We start from the raw sequence: 13,019 nt of genomic DNA on the forward strand, positions 1-13,019 counted from the left end.
CTTCAGTTCTGCGATTAGCCTCTCGCCTCCTGTGGTTGTTCCGGGTCACCTTTTGTTGAATAATAAAACTTGTACTTGCTCGCACTGAAGCGTATTGAGTTTGCTTTTGGGCTCCAGTTGATTGCGTGAACTGTGGTTCATGACAAAAGTGTATGGAGTAGAAAGTACAGATATTTGTGTAGAAATGTTGGGAGTAAAAGTTGCCCAGTGCAGAAACAGCTCTTATGTCATTTGGTTATTATTATGTTTCTTGGTCAGCTGTATCCTTCACAAACTCTTCCTGCAGTGATCGATGACGGGTTTCAGACGCATCCATTTAATTTGTACCTTCTTTATAAAGTTCTGACTCCCTTTCAGAGAAAACATTTGCTTGTGCGCTACGTTGTCATGATACCAAAGGAAATGTCACACAGATGTTCCACGTCTGATGTGTTTAAGATCCTAAACGTTTATCTGTTTCAATTTAAGGTCAAATTCTGTAAATGTCAGATTAAATTCCAACTTCCTTCCTCCTCCACCCTAAACTGCTCAATTAAATATTGATTATAGCCCAGAGGATGCAAATTATTTCATTATTTAAGGCATCAAAACCCTGTGAGGCACACTGTAGAGCTCTTTGAACATAACTTGCATGAAACTCTCTCTCGTATGCATGCGTATTACGAAGTGTATAATAATGATCTATATCACAGAGGTCCAGACTACTTCACTCTCTTCTGAACAACCAGGCTGATTAAAGGACGGCACAATAAATAGCTTTTAGGATGCACAATGTTAATAAAGTCTTAAATATCTGGAATCTTGTGCTGTATACATGCAGACACACTTATTTACATTTCCTAACTTCATCCACGTTCACATTTAGAGGATTTCTGCACCAACGATGGAGATTTTTAACAGTCACCACAGATCCCATGATCGTGTTACAATTTTGAGGGTAAAGCAAAAACGATGCCTGTTATAACCCATTATAATGTGTCCTTTGATCCTTTTTGCCTTTGTGAAGTTTAGCTCGTACTACAGAGCAGGTTAAACATACTCAGGACATCTCTTTTGAGTTTAAGTTATCTAATAAAATTGGTTATGACCTTGACAGGCCAACCCAGGGTTTATAGTGTAGATACAAGTTTATATGACAGTATGGCGAACAGACGGAAATGCAAGCTGAGGAGGCCATAATTCACAAAGTGGATCAGACTATAATATTAAGAACAGCACAAGGAGGTAAACACATAAAACAGGCTGAAAGAAGTGTGACTGAGAGGAAACACTGAACAGTATGTACAGTATTTTTTTAAATGCTGTATGAAATGTGTTTGAGCTTTATTCTGTACTGGAACACACGAGTCTATTGGAAAAGCTGTCAGTCTCACAGCTCTCTATCATTTAAACAGTGGATGAGATGAATGTGAGACGGTTTTAGCTTCTTTCAAGCTGCATCACTGATGGTGGTTAAAGTGTCTAAGTACATCATTCAAACACAGGAGTAGCCAACCAACACATTTTACACAAGGGTAAACAAGTAAAAGGCTCGCTGTAGGTGTTTTATAATCATATCGCTATAGAAAAATAAAAAGCCTTCTTCTATTAATGTGCTTTCAATATTTACTGATCTCTCAGAGTGCTTTGAGTACAAGTCACATTTAAACATATCCACATCTACCACTTCTACAATTCATATCTATGGCTAATTAAGAATTATTAATTAACCTAGCATGCATGTCTTTGTACTGTTGGAAGCTGGAGTACTGGAGGAAACCCACACATGCCACGCAGAAAGGCCCCCAGCTGGGGTTTGAACCAGGAGCCTGATTGCTGTGAGCACCAACACCTCTAACCATGCCACCACTGTGCTGCCCTCTCCCTTATAAATAAAGTGTAGAAATGAAAAATGGACACTGGGAATCGTGAGATTGGATTCTTTCCATTTTTAAAATGTGAGAATTAGAAATTCTCTCTTATGTATACTACATGTGTTTTACACACACACACACACATACACACAATAATATGTGTGTGTGCATGCCGATGTGGAGGCACTCATGTATGGACTGTATAGCTACTCAGTTAGGTAATCGACACCAGAGGCAAAGCATCACAATTCCTTCTCTTATCCGTCAAGATGACGCCAACATGAATGAGAGTGTGTGTGTGTGTGTGTGTGTGTGTGTGTGTGGGGGGGGGGGTAACGCAAACACACATTAGATAGAATGGGACATTCTGTGATCAAAAGAGAAAGTTGGTAGTGAGCGAGATGGGAGCATGTGCACTGCAAACACAGCAGGAGAGGAGAAGAAGGAGGAGGAGGAAGAGGAGGAGGAGAGACAAAGGCTCAGACTTTTCATGTCAATAGAGACATTCACATATTCACTGCATGCATCATATTCTCACTATCATCACAGATGTTCTAATCAATGTTTCAGGTTTCAAATGTATAGATTTATGAGCCGTTATCAGCTGCCTCCAACACACAGAGGCTTTGTAAACCACAGGATTCACACAAATCTGCACAATAACAGGTGCATACACAGTACAAGCACAGTTCAAACACCCACAGGCTGCCTACCTGGTACTGTTTTCCAGCTGACAGACAAGGGTTGGACACACACTGGGGACAGCACTCTCCTGGCTGGATCACCAAGTTCTCATGCTGAGGAAACATTGCACACACACAAGCACAAACCCTCTCAGATTAGCCGTTATTTCACTGTATTTCACAACAAAGGGCATATAAGCTTTGACAGTACTGTTAGCCCACCTGACATTTTAGCAAATACAATTACCAGGAGGTTGATAAGATGAATTTCATCCTTAGCACAAAGCCAAACCACCTTGCAACAACTTCAAACCTTTCTTACTTGCATTTCTTTTTTTAACACATGAATATTTATTTAACCTGTGAAGGAATAAAAAAAAGCACTAAAATAGAAAAAAAGAGGTGTCTATAACCCAAGAGGCATACTGGAATTTAAAACAGGCTCCTCTATCTTTAGCATTTCAATATCATTTGTTTCTTTTCTAAGAATAGCTGAAATAAATATTCCACTTTTGTTGTGTATTTCGGGGAGTTTTCTGTGAGCGGTGGAAGAGTGGAGCAGGTGACTGATGCAGTGTTTGCAGGCCTGGTCTGTTGTGATGAGAGTACAGGTGAAGGTGTCAGTGTTCCTCTCCTCAGCCATGACCACGAGCTGTTAGTCACCGAGAGTAAAAATACGACAGAAGCAGCGAAAATGAGTCTCTGCGCTTAGCTTTAGACTAGAAAGGTGGTGAGCTGAGGGATTTGGGAGGTAACAGAGGAAAGCTGACTAGGATGGATCCAAGACACCTCCTTCCAAATCCTTCTTTTAATGCAAGTAGGTTTAGTGAATTAAAAAAACAGTGACTGCCCACATGAAAATTAAAGATCAAAACCTCTTAAAATTGTGTGTTTCTGGAAACCTACTGGTTTGCAGGCCACTTGCTGACACTCTGCTACTGAGCACTGGACCTCTCCATTGCTGCAGACACATCTGGAACAGAGGCTGGGCTTCCACTCCTCTCCATCCCTGTAAACGATCCCCTGCCAAGAGCAAGACTCTAACAAACACACACACACACAGATAAAAACTAAATGAGTAAATAGTGTCAGGTAATGAGCTGACAGTTCAGGCATTGTTTGCATGCACACAGAGTGATTTAGGGTCAGGAGAGAAGAAAGAAAGTAGTAGCAAATTAGCTGCTAACCACTGGGATGCATCATAGCAGCTCAAAGACGTCATTACAGTCTCGATTAACCTTTCAGCTCCAATCTGGCTGCTCTGTGCACTCTATAAACTCTGGGTTTGTCACAACACATCTGGTCTGATCCAAGTATATGAGCGATACGTAAAAAGAGTTCATCTCTAGTAATCTACTGCATGTCTGACATACACCAATCTGATATTTATGATTGGGTATCGGTCCAATCCTCAATCAAAAGCAGAATCGGGCAAAGGTAAAAATGGGCTGATCTACAGATACAGAAAGTTATACTCCTGGATGTATCTGTTTGTGCCTTCTCTGCTGGTGATTTTATTAGGAATACTCAAGGGGTCTTCCAGTGTTTCAGAAGCTCGATGGTGCATCAGGTCTCAATCGATTCCCTCACTGAGCCCAAGAACTCGGGAATCATTTTTAAGCAAAAGCCACAACTGTTAATTTCAGCTATTAACTGCTTATCAATCAGGACTGTGGGTCACTGTTCCAGCCAACGGTCTGACAGTGCTCCAGTTAGCCAGCAGGTTTAAACTCATAGCCTACTTGCTATGCGGTGACAGTGCTAGCCGGTGTGCTACTGTGCTATGGATACGTTTCTTAATAGCCTTCACTTACTATAGATTAAAAACAGCTTGAAAAATGGAGAAAAAAAAGTTGAATAAAAAGCATCTAAAGTGGGAAATAAACGTCCTGGCGTTGCATTCTGTCCCACCCACAGTGATGACAACAGCAGCTACCAATGCACTTACTCTGTGCCACAATTAGAGTTATAGTAGGTAGATAGCACTGTATTAATCATGCTTACTCTTCCCTCATTTCTTTACTTTCTTCTTATGCAGAATAAAAGAAAAAAAGAACCAAAGAAATGAGCAGACACAACAGCATCAAAGCATACATAGTGAGGAAAAAGCTTATTAAACTGAAGCAACAGAAGCGTATGTGGCGATCATGAATTTCTAAAAACAAAGGAAGCAAAACAGATGAGGAGTAACAGATGTGGACTCATTTTTCGCTGCAGCTGCAGAGTTTGTTTTGAACACAGTCACCTGGGGATTTAGCTTGTGCAAAGCCAAGTTCTGCAACGCTTTCATCTTTTTCTATCAATTCTGGATCATGGCTTATATCGCCGTGTCAGTCAAGACTGCAGCTACAGTGGCTCTGAAAGAAAGGAAGGTAGGTAGGCAGGCATGAAAGACCAGGTATTGGTCTAAAACTATGAATTAGATATAGGGCAGGAGAAACAGTAATATATTGTATTAGCCTCTTATCAATAATCTGCAACGAATATCAAAATATTTTATTTTTTCTTATTTTCAGGTGCAAACATGCATCTGCAGTCTGTGGACTCAGAAAACAGGAGGTGTGGAGGACACAAGCAATGGTTTGTTGTCAGTTTTGAGATCTGTCTGTCTCAGCTGTCACACAGTTGTCAGTGCTTCCTGTCTGAGCAAACCGTCTTCCTGTCAATCTGTAAACCCGTTGGCTGTCAGCTTCTGCAGAAACAGTCCAAAGGTCAAAGAAAACAGAATTAAAAATTCACTTCTTGCTCGAAGCATGAAAACAGCTCGGGATTAAACTTTGTTGTACTCTGAAAAAGACTCTATTTGGGGCCCCACCTGCTGTGGATATTTACACATTATATCGACCCTAAGTATACAGTACGCTGGTTCGATCCCTTTAGGGTTGCATCAGGAAGGGCGTTCGGCATAAACACTGCCAGATGAAATCTGTGGATCTACCTGCTGTGGCTGCTCCCTGTGAATAAGTTGAAAGGAGGTTCTTCGTTTTCTTTTATAAGTATATTGTGGTCATGATTATATTTGCATAAATTAAAAGTCGATTACATCACCACTTTAAAAACGCCCCGGCCGCCTCCTTAAACTGTAACTGTGATGGCGATGTGGAAAAGTAAATTCCTATAAAGAACATGAGAAAAGGCACTGATATCATCCTCCTTCGTCCCTGAACTTCACCACATCCTGCCATATAAAAACATATCCTCTCGACTCTTTGATTTTTTTCTTTTTTCATCTTTTCAAATTCAAGGCCGTTCTGCTCATCTAAAGGCTCAATTTATTCCTCAGCTGAAGTTGAAAGAGTCTTTACACCCTCAGAGCTCTTTTTCCCAATGCGAATGCTTTCCCCCCCCCCTTTTTATGAGGAGGAGGTTTTTGTGAAAGAAAGACAAATCTCAGCTCGTCAGCTTGGTTATGGCGACACCCGCCTGGGGTCGGGAGCTGGGATTTTCTCCGTGAGCCAGATCTCTGTCTCCTACGCATACATGCTTGCAGAGCTGTGAGGTTTTAAGAAGTGATGTACAGCATGGAGACGCTTGTTCGGGAGAGTGTTGAGTTGATGAATCTGGTTTTGTCAGACAAGTTTAAGGAATGTTTTATTTTATTTTATTTATTTATTTATTTTTTTGGAAAGAGAGAGAGCACAAAACAAATTGCCATGTACTCCAGGACCCAAGAAAAATGAGTGGTCATCAGAAGGTGACATGTGGCAGGAGGGTGAGTGATTTATCCAGAACTCGGGAGCTGGAATCCAAAGATAAATTTCCTTTTGAGGCACTGGGCTGGGACAGAAGAAGAAAGAGTCAGAGAGCCATGACTAGAATCTGTTCAGATCTCAGCAGATGAATCGATTAGCGTTGCACAAGAAGCTTTTAGTTTGTTTTTTTTAAACGCAGAAACTAGTCAACGTGGACCCAGGGCAGAGAAAGTCCGAACTCAGGATTACTACAGACTTCTGAATAGGAGGAGCCAGTGCTGTGCAAGCTGACCCTTTTCAAAAAGCTCAAAAATCTGCTTGTGTAGATTAAAAAGAACAATGTGCTGCCTGCAGTTTCTGATTATTGCCGGGGTCTTAAAACATTTCCCGTTCATGAAAGAACTTCAGAAACATAAGTTTCTGTTCAAAGTATCCAACTGTTGAAATTAGGTAAATTTATTCGTGCATAAAGTTTTGGGCTACTTTTATCTTTGGTAACAAGATTGAACGTTTGACCTTCTCGTTGCTTTTCTCCTTCACCTTCCTCCTATTAGCCATTGTTTTTGTGTAGGTTTATTCTTTTACTCTAATTTATTGAACTCCGTGTGGGAGTTTTCCAATATAAACAAGCTCCCTGCATACAAAACAGTTTGAGATGAGTTCAGGGTATTCGTGTTGTGCTAGGGGTGGAGATGACCGTCTCACATTGATTTTCTCTGAGTCTGGAGGAGAGTTTTTGTGGCCTCAGTTGTAGGCTGCAAAGACCAGCATCGCTCTGACTCTTCTAACTCTGCCTGCCAATTGTTTACATATTTGACATAACTTCTGCTGTTGTGCCTCCAGGCACCTGCTGCGCAGCTCAAAATGCCTCGCCAGGGGCAGCGTATCCAATAGCTGCTCTGTCAGTCTGCATCTGCTTGATAACACAAGAAATTACAGCTTTCTGTCCGTCTGCCTTCCTGAGTGAGATTTCTGTGCTTTGACAGGCAGTGGACAGACTGCAGAGCTGTTTACTGTGTTTTCATGGCAAAAGAAGCTTGTCTCACCTTGTCCTGAACATCATCTGAATGTGGAGCTGACTTTTACTATTTTGAAAAGGCCATGCATCGCTGAGATAGCATGCTTTAACCAAGTTAATGAATTTATATGTATTACACTATTAAAATGACCCAGTAAGCATGCAGAATATACTGTAGAGGATTTCGTTTCCATGTTAAATCCTACATACTAGAGAAAAATCTAGAAAATAAGGTTAAAAATAAATAAAACTACAGTACTATTTGTTTTGCCCCCCCTTAAAAACAATCCTTAAACTTGTGCTATTGTTGTCAACGCATTGATTATTTTAAGTTTGAGTCCAACATGTAGCTTTTCTTACCACTCCAAACATTGTCCTGTTTACTCAGTCCTCATGCTGAGTGTTTAGAGCCACATATTCGTGCTCCCAAGTAACATTCGGAGATAAAATATCAGAATTTCAGGAGCTGGGCCACGCCTCCAAACTTGACCCTTCCAGTTCTTATCTATGTATCACCCCCGATTTCTACAAGCTGTTCTCGTTCTCATGCCCCACCCTCCCTTACATACAACAATCTTGTTTGTAAGGTATCTTAAACTGCACTGAATGTCACATGGTTGCTGATACGTCTCCAGGCCTGTGTAAGTGGGACCTACTGTGGGGAATAGAGTCCACCTACTAACTGCCCCCAAAATGAGAAACTTCAGTTTACAAAACAGACAAAAAGACAAACCAATTTACTCCTTTTTGAATTGTTTTTCTTTATTTTTTTTTTATTTTTTATTTTTAAGAATCACAATCTTTTATTTCAGCTATAGAGAAATTCAATATAAGGATATGTTGTGTCGCTCACTGCTGTTACAATACAAATCAGTGGAATATATATGATAAACAAATGTGCAATGGTTACTCGTCGTGGTGTCGTCTGTTTCCTCCACAGAGCCTACAGATTTAACCATGTGATGATTAAAACCAGTGTGAACCACAATCAGGAAAACAATTTTGTGCTCATTGTCACTCATTTTTTGTTCCTGAACCCTGGAGCTGTCTTGACCTTTCTGCACGTTCACAGACAATTCTTGCTTTTACTCCTTTTTGCTCTCTATGTACTTGGACAAAACTTCCTCGAACTTGGATCACTGCTTCTTGCACATCTTGAGCTCCTTTTCAAGAGCACCAACTCTCTGCGGTAATTGAGAGGTTTGTTTCTTCTTTTCTTTTAGAGTGATTTGAAGTTCTTTCTGCACAGTGACGGCAGTCTGAGAGTATCTCTCTCAGACTGCCGTCCTTTGAGCTCATCTACCCTCTGCAGGAGCTTGTCTCGGCGCTGTTCAGAGAGAGCTTCATGTTTAAACTTTGCTCCACTGTACTGATTTTCCATAGCCTTTAATTTAGCTATGAGATTTGCGTTCTCCATCTTTAGTGTCTCCATGTCATAGAGAAGATGCTCTGCAGATTTAGAAGTGCTTCTCCTGCAAGGTGGAGGCAGTGGAGGCAGCGCTGTCACTTTCATTTCTAACTTTTTATATTCTTTAGAAAACCGAGATTTCTCTTTCTTAACAGCTTCCTCAAGTTCTCTGCGAGCCGCTTTCTCTTCATTGAGATCGTTTTGCATAAGCTCCCTCTCATTTTTGAGAAACTCAACTTCGTCTCGCAGGGTCTGGTTTTCAGAAGACAGGTCCTGATTTTCGGAGGTCAGTCGATTCAGTTTTTGTGTTTTAGCGTGCTCCTGGGAGACAATGGAGTCGTAGCTCCTCTGGAGTGCAGAGTTCTTCTCTTGTTCTTTCTGCACAGTATCTCTCTCAGCCTGCCGTCCTTTGAGCTCATCTACCACCTGCAGGAGCTTGTCTCGGGGCTGCTCAGAGAGAGCTTCATGTTTAAACTTTGCTCCACTGTACTGATTTTCCATAGCGTCTAATTTAGCTGTGAGATTTGCGTTCTCCATCTTTAGTGTCTCCATGTCATAGAGAAGATGCTCTGCAGATTTAGAACTGCTTCTCCTGCAACGTGGAGGCAGTGGAGGCAGCGCTGTCACTTTCTTTTCTAACTTTTTATATTCTTTAGAAAACCGAGATTTGTCTTCCTTAACAGGTTCCTCAAGTTCTCTGCGAGCCGCTTTCTCTTCATCGAGATCGTTTTGCATAAGCTCCCTCTCATTTTTGAGAAACTCAACTTCGTCTCGCAGGGTCTGGTTTTCAGAAGACAGGTCCTGATTTCCAGAGTTCTTCTCTTGTTCTTTCTGGACATCTGATGCCCACTTGTTAACGTTTTCCTGCAGCCTTAAAATCGTGGTGTCCTTGGCCTCGATATCATCCTGGAGCTTTTGGACTTTGAGGCGCAGAAACTGTATTTCATTGTTTTTTTCTAGGTTTTGTTTCTGCTGCTCAGTGAGACGATCCTCTAGTGCCTTAATATCAGCGGCCTCTGCATTTTCATTTCCATGTTTAAGTGAGCACCTCCTCAGATGGAGTTTCTTGATCGTCTTCTTGTCCTCATCACTGTTAGCCATCATTTGACTAATTCTGGTTTTAAGGTCCTCAGTGCTGCTCCGGTATTCTTTCTGTGACTTCTTTAGATCAGCCACTTTTGTCTTCATGCGTTTCAGTTCTTCACGCTCTTTTTTCACAGCTTTTTCAAGACGATCATTTTCCTCTTGCAGCTTTTTAAAGGCTTCATCCTGTTGAGATTTAGCCTCTTTTTCTATTTCTAACTCCTTTTGGAGAGCAAGCTTGTCTTCTTCCAGTTGTTTGAGACAAGTCTGAGTCTTCTTAGACTTTTCAGGACCATCGTACTGTGGAAAGCGAAAACAATTATCGTGTTGTTGAATATGTCAAACAATTTGTACAGAATAGAAATATGTAGCTTTGTTCATAGTTAAATATTTATATTTTTCTAGCATGTTTGTTCAGTTTAAAATGAATTTGCCAAAGCAGGCGGTGGCTGGATGTGAGTAAAAAATTCAAACATTCTCATCAGGTTGTTTTCATTTTCTTAAGACAAGAGAATTGCCTTTAAATAATAAAGCAAAACAACTATTTTCTTAGCATGTGTCTTCAGTTGGTCATTAATGTGTGTGTGTGTGTGTGTGTGTGTGTGTGTGTGTACGTTGGGTATTCATATCTTGTGGGGACATCTTATTGACGTAATGCTTTCCCTACCCTCTAACCCTAACCATGAAACACACAAGGATATGTGCGCACATGCAGACACACACACACACAAACAAACCTCTTCAAAATCATATTCATATCCCATTTCAGAGTTGTCCACTGAAACAGGGTCTTCCTGAAAACCAGCAGCTCCCTCAGATTCCTCTTTGAATTCCTCTTCGAAGTGGTCGTGAGCAGACGAGTCTCCGGCCTCTTTCCTGGGGGCGTCCCAAAAATCACCAGATTTCTCAGACTCTTTGCTTTTTTCTGCTTTGTTTTCAAATTCTGACTTCTCTTTTTCAAATTTGTAGAGATGATCAGATTTCTCCTCTTCCGAATCACTCTCACAGTCTTCTTCAATGTCATCACTCTCACAGTTCTCTTCAATGTCATCTATAATTTCTTCCTCAATTTCATCATCATCGTCTTGGTCAAAAGATTTGCCGCCACCACTCCACTGAAAATTCGTTGTGGAGGAAAAAAGTACGTCTACGCTTTTGCTGCTCATTCTCTTAGATGAAAACGGCTCCTTTGTAATAATTTCCTCTGAATGTCGCTGGGTTAAAAACTTGGCTCTCTGAGCAACACGAACGGTAACTTGTGGTAATGCAGTCAGCGTGTGCCTGTATCTACTATCACATGCAGAATAGAGTTGCAACAGAACGAGGAGAGAGGCGTCTATTTCGAATAATAATAACATGTTGTCATCACGGGCCAGTGTTGCCATTCTACTCGGCATTCAAACATGTTTACATTCTAAACAGTCGCTCTTTGGAGTCTTGGTTCACCTTTAAGAAAAACCAAAAACCCGTGTCCTCTTAATCCTTGGCTTAATTTAATTAAACTTTCCTAAACTACCTTTATCTTATGTATCACAATGCAATTTTATTTTCTAAAAGTAAATTCATATTTCGTCCACACACAAACCATCTTCCACTGTTTAACGAGACCAACTGGACCAGGTTAAAACAGCATGCTGCTTTTATTCTTTTAAACACGCTGACAGCCTCCTGCAGCTCTGACGAACAGAAGCTTTAAGTTATCTTTAAATAATGTTATTTTCACAACAAGATTTTATTTCCATCAGTTTACCTTGTAATCTCTAAATAGAAAGGTTCTATAAATAAGGAATCACCATAGATCAAGTGTGTATAATAAAATAATATACATATGGAAAAAATCAGGTTGAAAATGCAGCTGTGGTTTTTGATGAAGTCACTGCTAAAGCAGCATTGAAAGCCTTGTTTCCCTCAGGGATGGTCATGTATCCAACAGTGCAGTGTCCCTACCATCTTCACTATGGCACTCTAGGCATGTGTGTCATTCATGCCAATACAAACCTGAAACATTTGAATGTGACAAATATGCAAAAAAATAAAAGAAATCAGGAAGAGGGGAATATTTTTTTCACAACACTATAAATCGGGTAATAAAGCAGGGTACGCCCTCAAGGTGTGGGGACTTTGGCTGACATTATTGTGCATATATGCATTGTTTAATTCAAAATAAAGTATTGGGACATTTTGTAAATTTCCTTTTGTGTATATATAAAAAGTACACAGTGAATGCTGATTGGATAAATATGTTTTTAAAATTCTGTAGATTTAGACAGAAAATGTTTGGTTTTGTTTGTTTTAGCACAACCAAACTTAACAGCAGCAGTGACGCTCAACTGATCCTCATACGGCTTTAATGTAGTTTTTTATATTAGTGGTTGTCTACCTCAGATTGCTCAATCAGTAACATTTTACTGTAGAGAGATCTGAACATTTTCAGATCAAAAACCACAAGACATCCCTTTGCTTCGCTTTCAAACAGCAGCTTTGAAATTAAACCCTCAGAGTGACACGAGGCTGTTATCTGTCGTGCAGAATCGATAGAAACTGAATGAAAGTGTGAAAGCTTATATTCTCTTTCATCGAGCAAAAAGTAAAAAAACCTGTCAAATGACTGAATCTCTTTATAACTGTAAAGCAGTTTGTTATAAGGGCTTTCATTTTAATTTACTTACACTAACAAAAGCCAAACTGCAATGTAATCAAAACCTCTTAATGTAATTTTACTTTAATCGTTATGCTGAATGGTGATGGTACAATGCAAGTATTACTGTCAGATAAATGTAGTATAGTAGCAAGTGGAACATTTCTTATTAGGGCTGTAATAGATTACCAACAGTGAGAATGACAACACGGCATTTCTGATTATGCAGATTTAAAAGACAAATGTGGTTTGGGAAGTCTCGCTTTGAATCCCTAATTTTTGCAGTTTGGAGGCTTCACAGAAATGCTCAAGGAGCTGTTCAGAAATTAAATGAAATTTAAATTCTTGGCAGTTTTACAAGCCTTTTTTTGGCTTTCTAATATGGGAGTCTTTGGGGATTGGCTTCATCTGCTTGTCTTCATTTCTTTGCTTGAAAGTTGTGGCGTGGTCTGTGCTGTCTGCTGTTCCTCAAGTTTACCCTTGTTCATTTGACAAGCCTCAAAATGAGGACTCGTCTGTTTAGTGCGCCTGAAAATAAGAAAAAATAAAATATTTTGATATTCGTTGCAGAGTATTGATAAGAGGCTAATACAATATATTACTGTTTCTCCTGCCCTATATCTAATTCATAGTTTTAGACCAAT

At 40.2% G+C, this 13,019-nt stretch overlaps 2 protein-coding genes across 2 annotated transcripts in view; both read right to left on the reverse strand.

Moving 5' to 3' along the window:
* The window catches only part of LOC120716174 (uncharacterized protein MG328-like), a 25,493-nt gene extending 16,264 nt beyond the window's left edge, over positions 1–9,229 (reverse strand). The window contains exon 1 of the mRNA XM_040003599.1: positions 8,301–9,229. Coding sequence (XP_039859533.1) covers positions 8,466–9,206 — 741 coding nt within the window. The 5' untranslated portion in view covers positions 9,207–9,229 and the 3' untranslated portion in view covers positions 8,301–8,465. The remainder of the gene's footprint in view (positions 1–8,300) is intronic.
* Positions 9,230–9,245: 16 nt separating this feature from the next.
* LOC120716119 (transcriptional regulator ATRX homolog) lies at positions 9,246–11,131 on the reverse strand (the record flags this gene model as incomplete). Its single annotated transcript, XM_040003498.1, has 2 exons — positions 10,475–11,131; positions 9,246–10,037 (listed from the first exon to the last, which is right to left on the reverse strand). Coding segments are annotated over exons 1-2 (1,440 nt in total), but the record flags the coding sequence as incomplete, so codon positions are not given.
* Positions 11,132–13,019: the final 1,888 nt, after the last annotated feature.

Source organism: Simochromis diagramma, unplaced genomic scaffold, assembly GCF_900408965.1.
Source record: "Simochromis diagramma unplaced genomic scaffold, fSimDia1.1 OVJJ01000583.1, whole genome shotgun sequence".
Taxonomy (NCBI): domain Eukaryota; kingdom Metazoa; phylum Chordata; class Actinopteri; order Cichliformes; family Cichlidae; genus Simochromis; species Simochromis diagramma.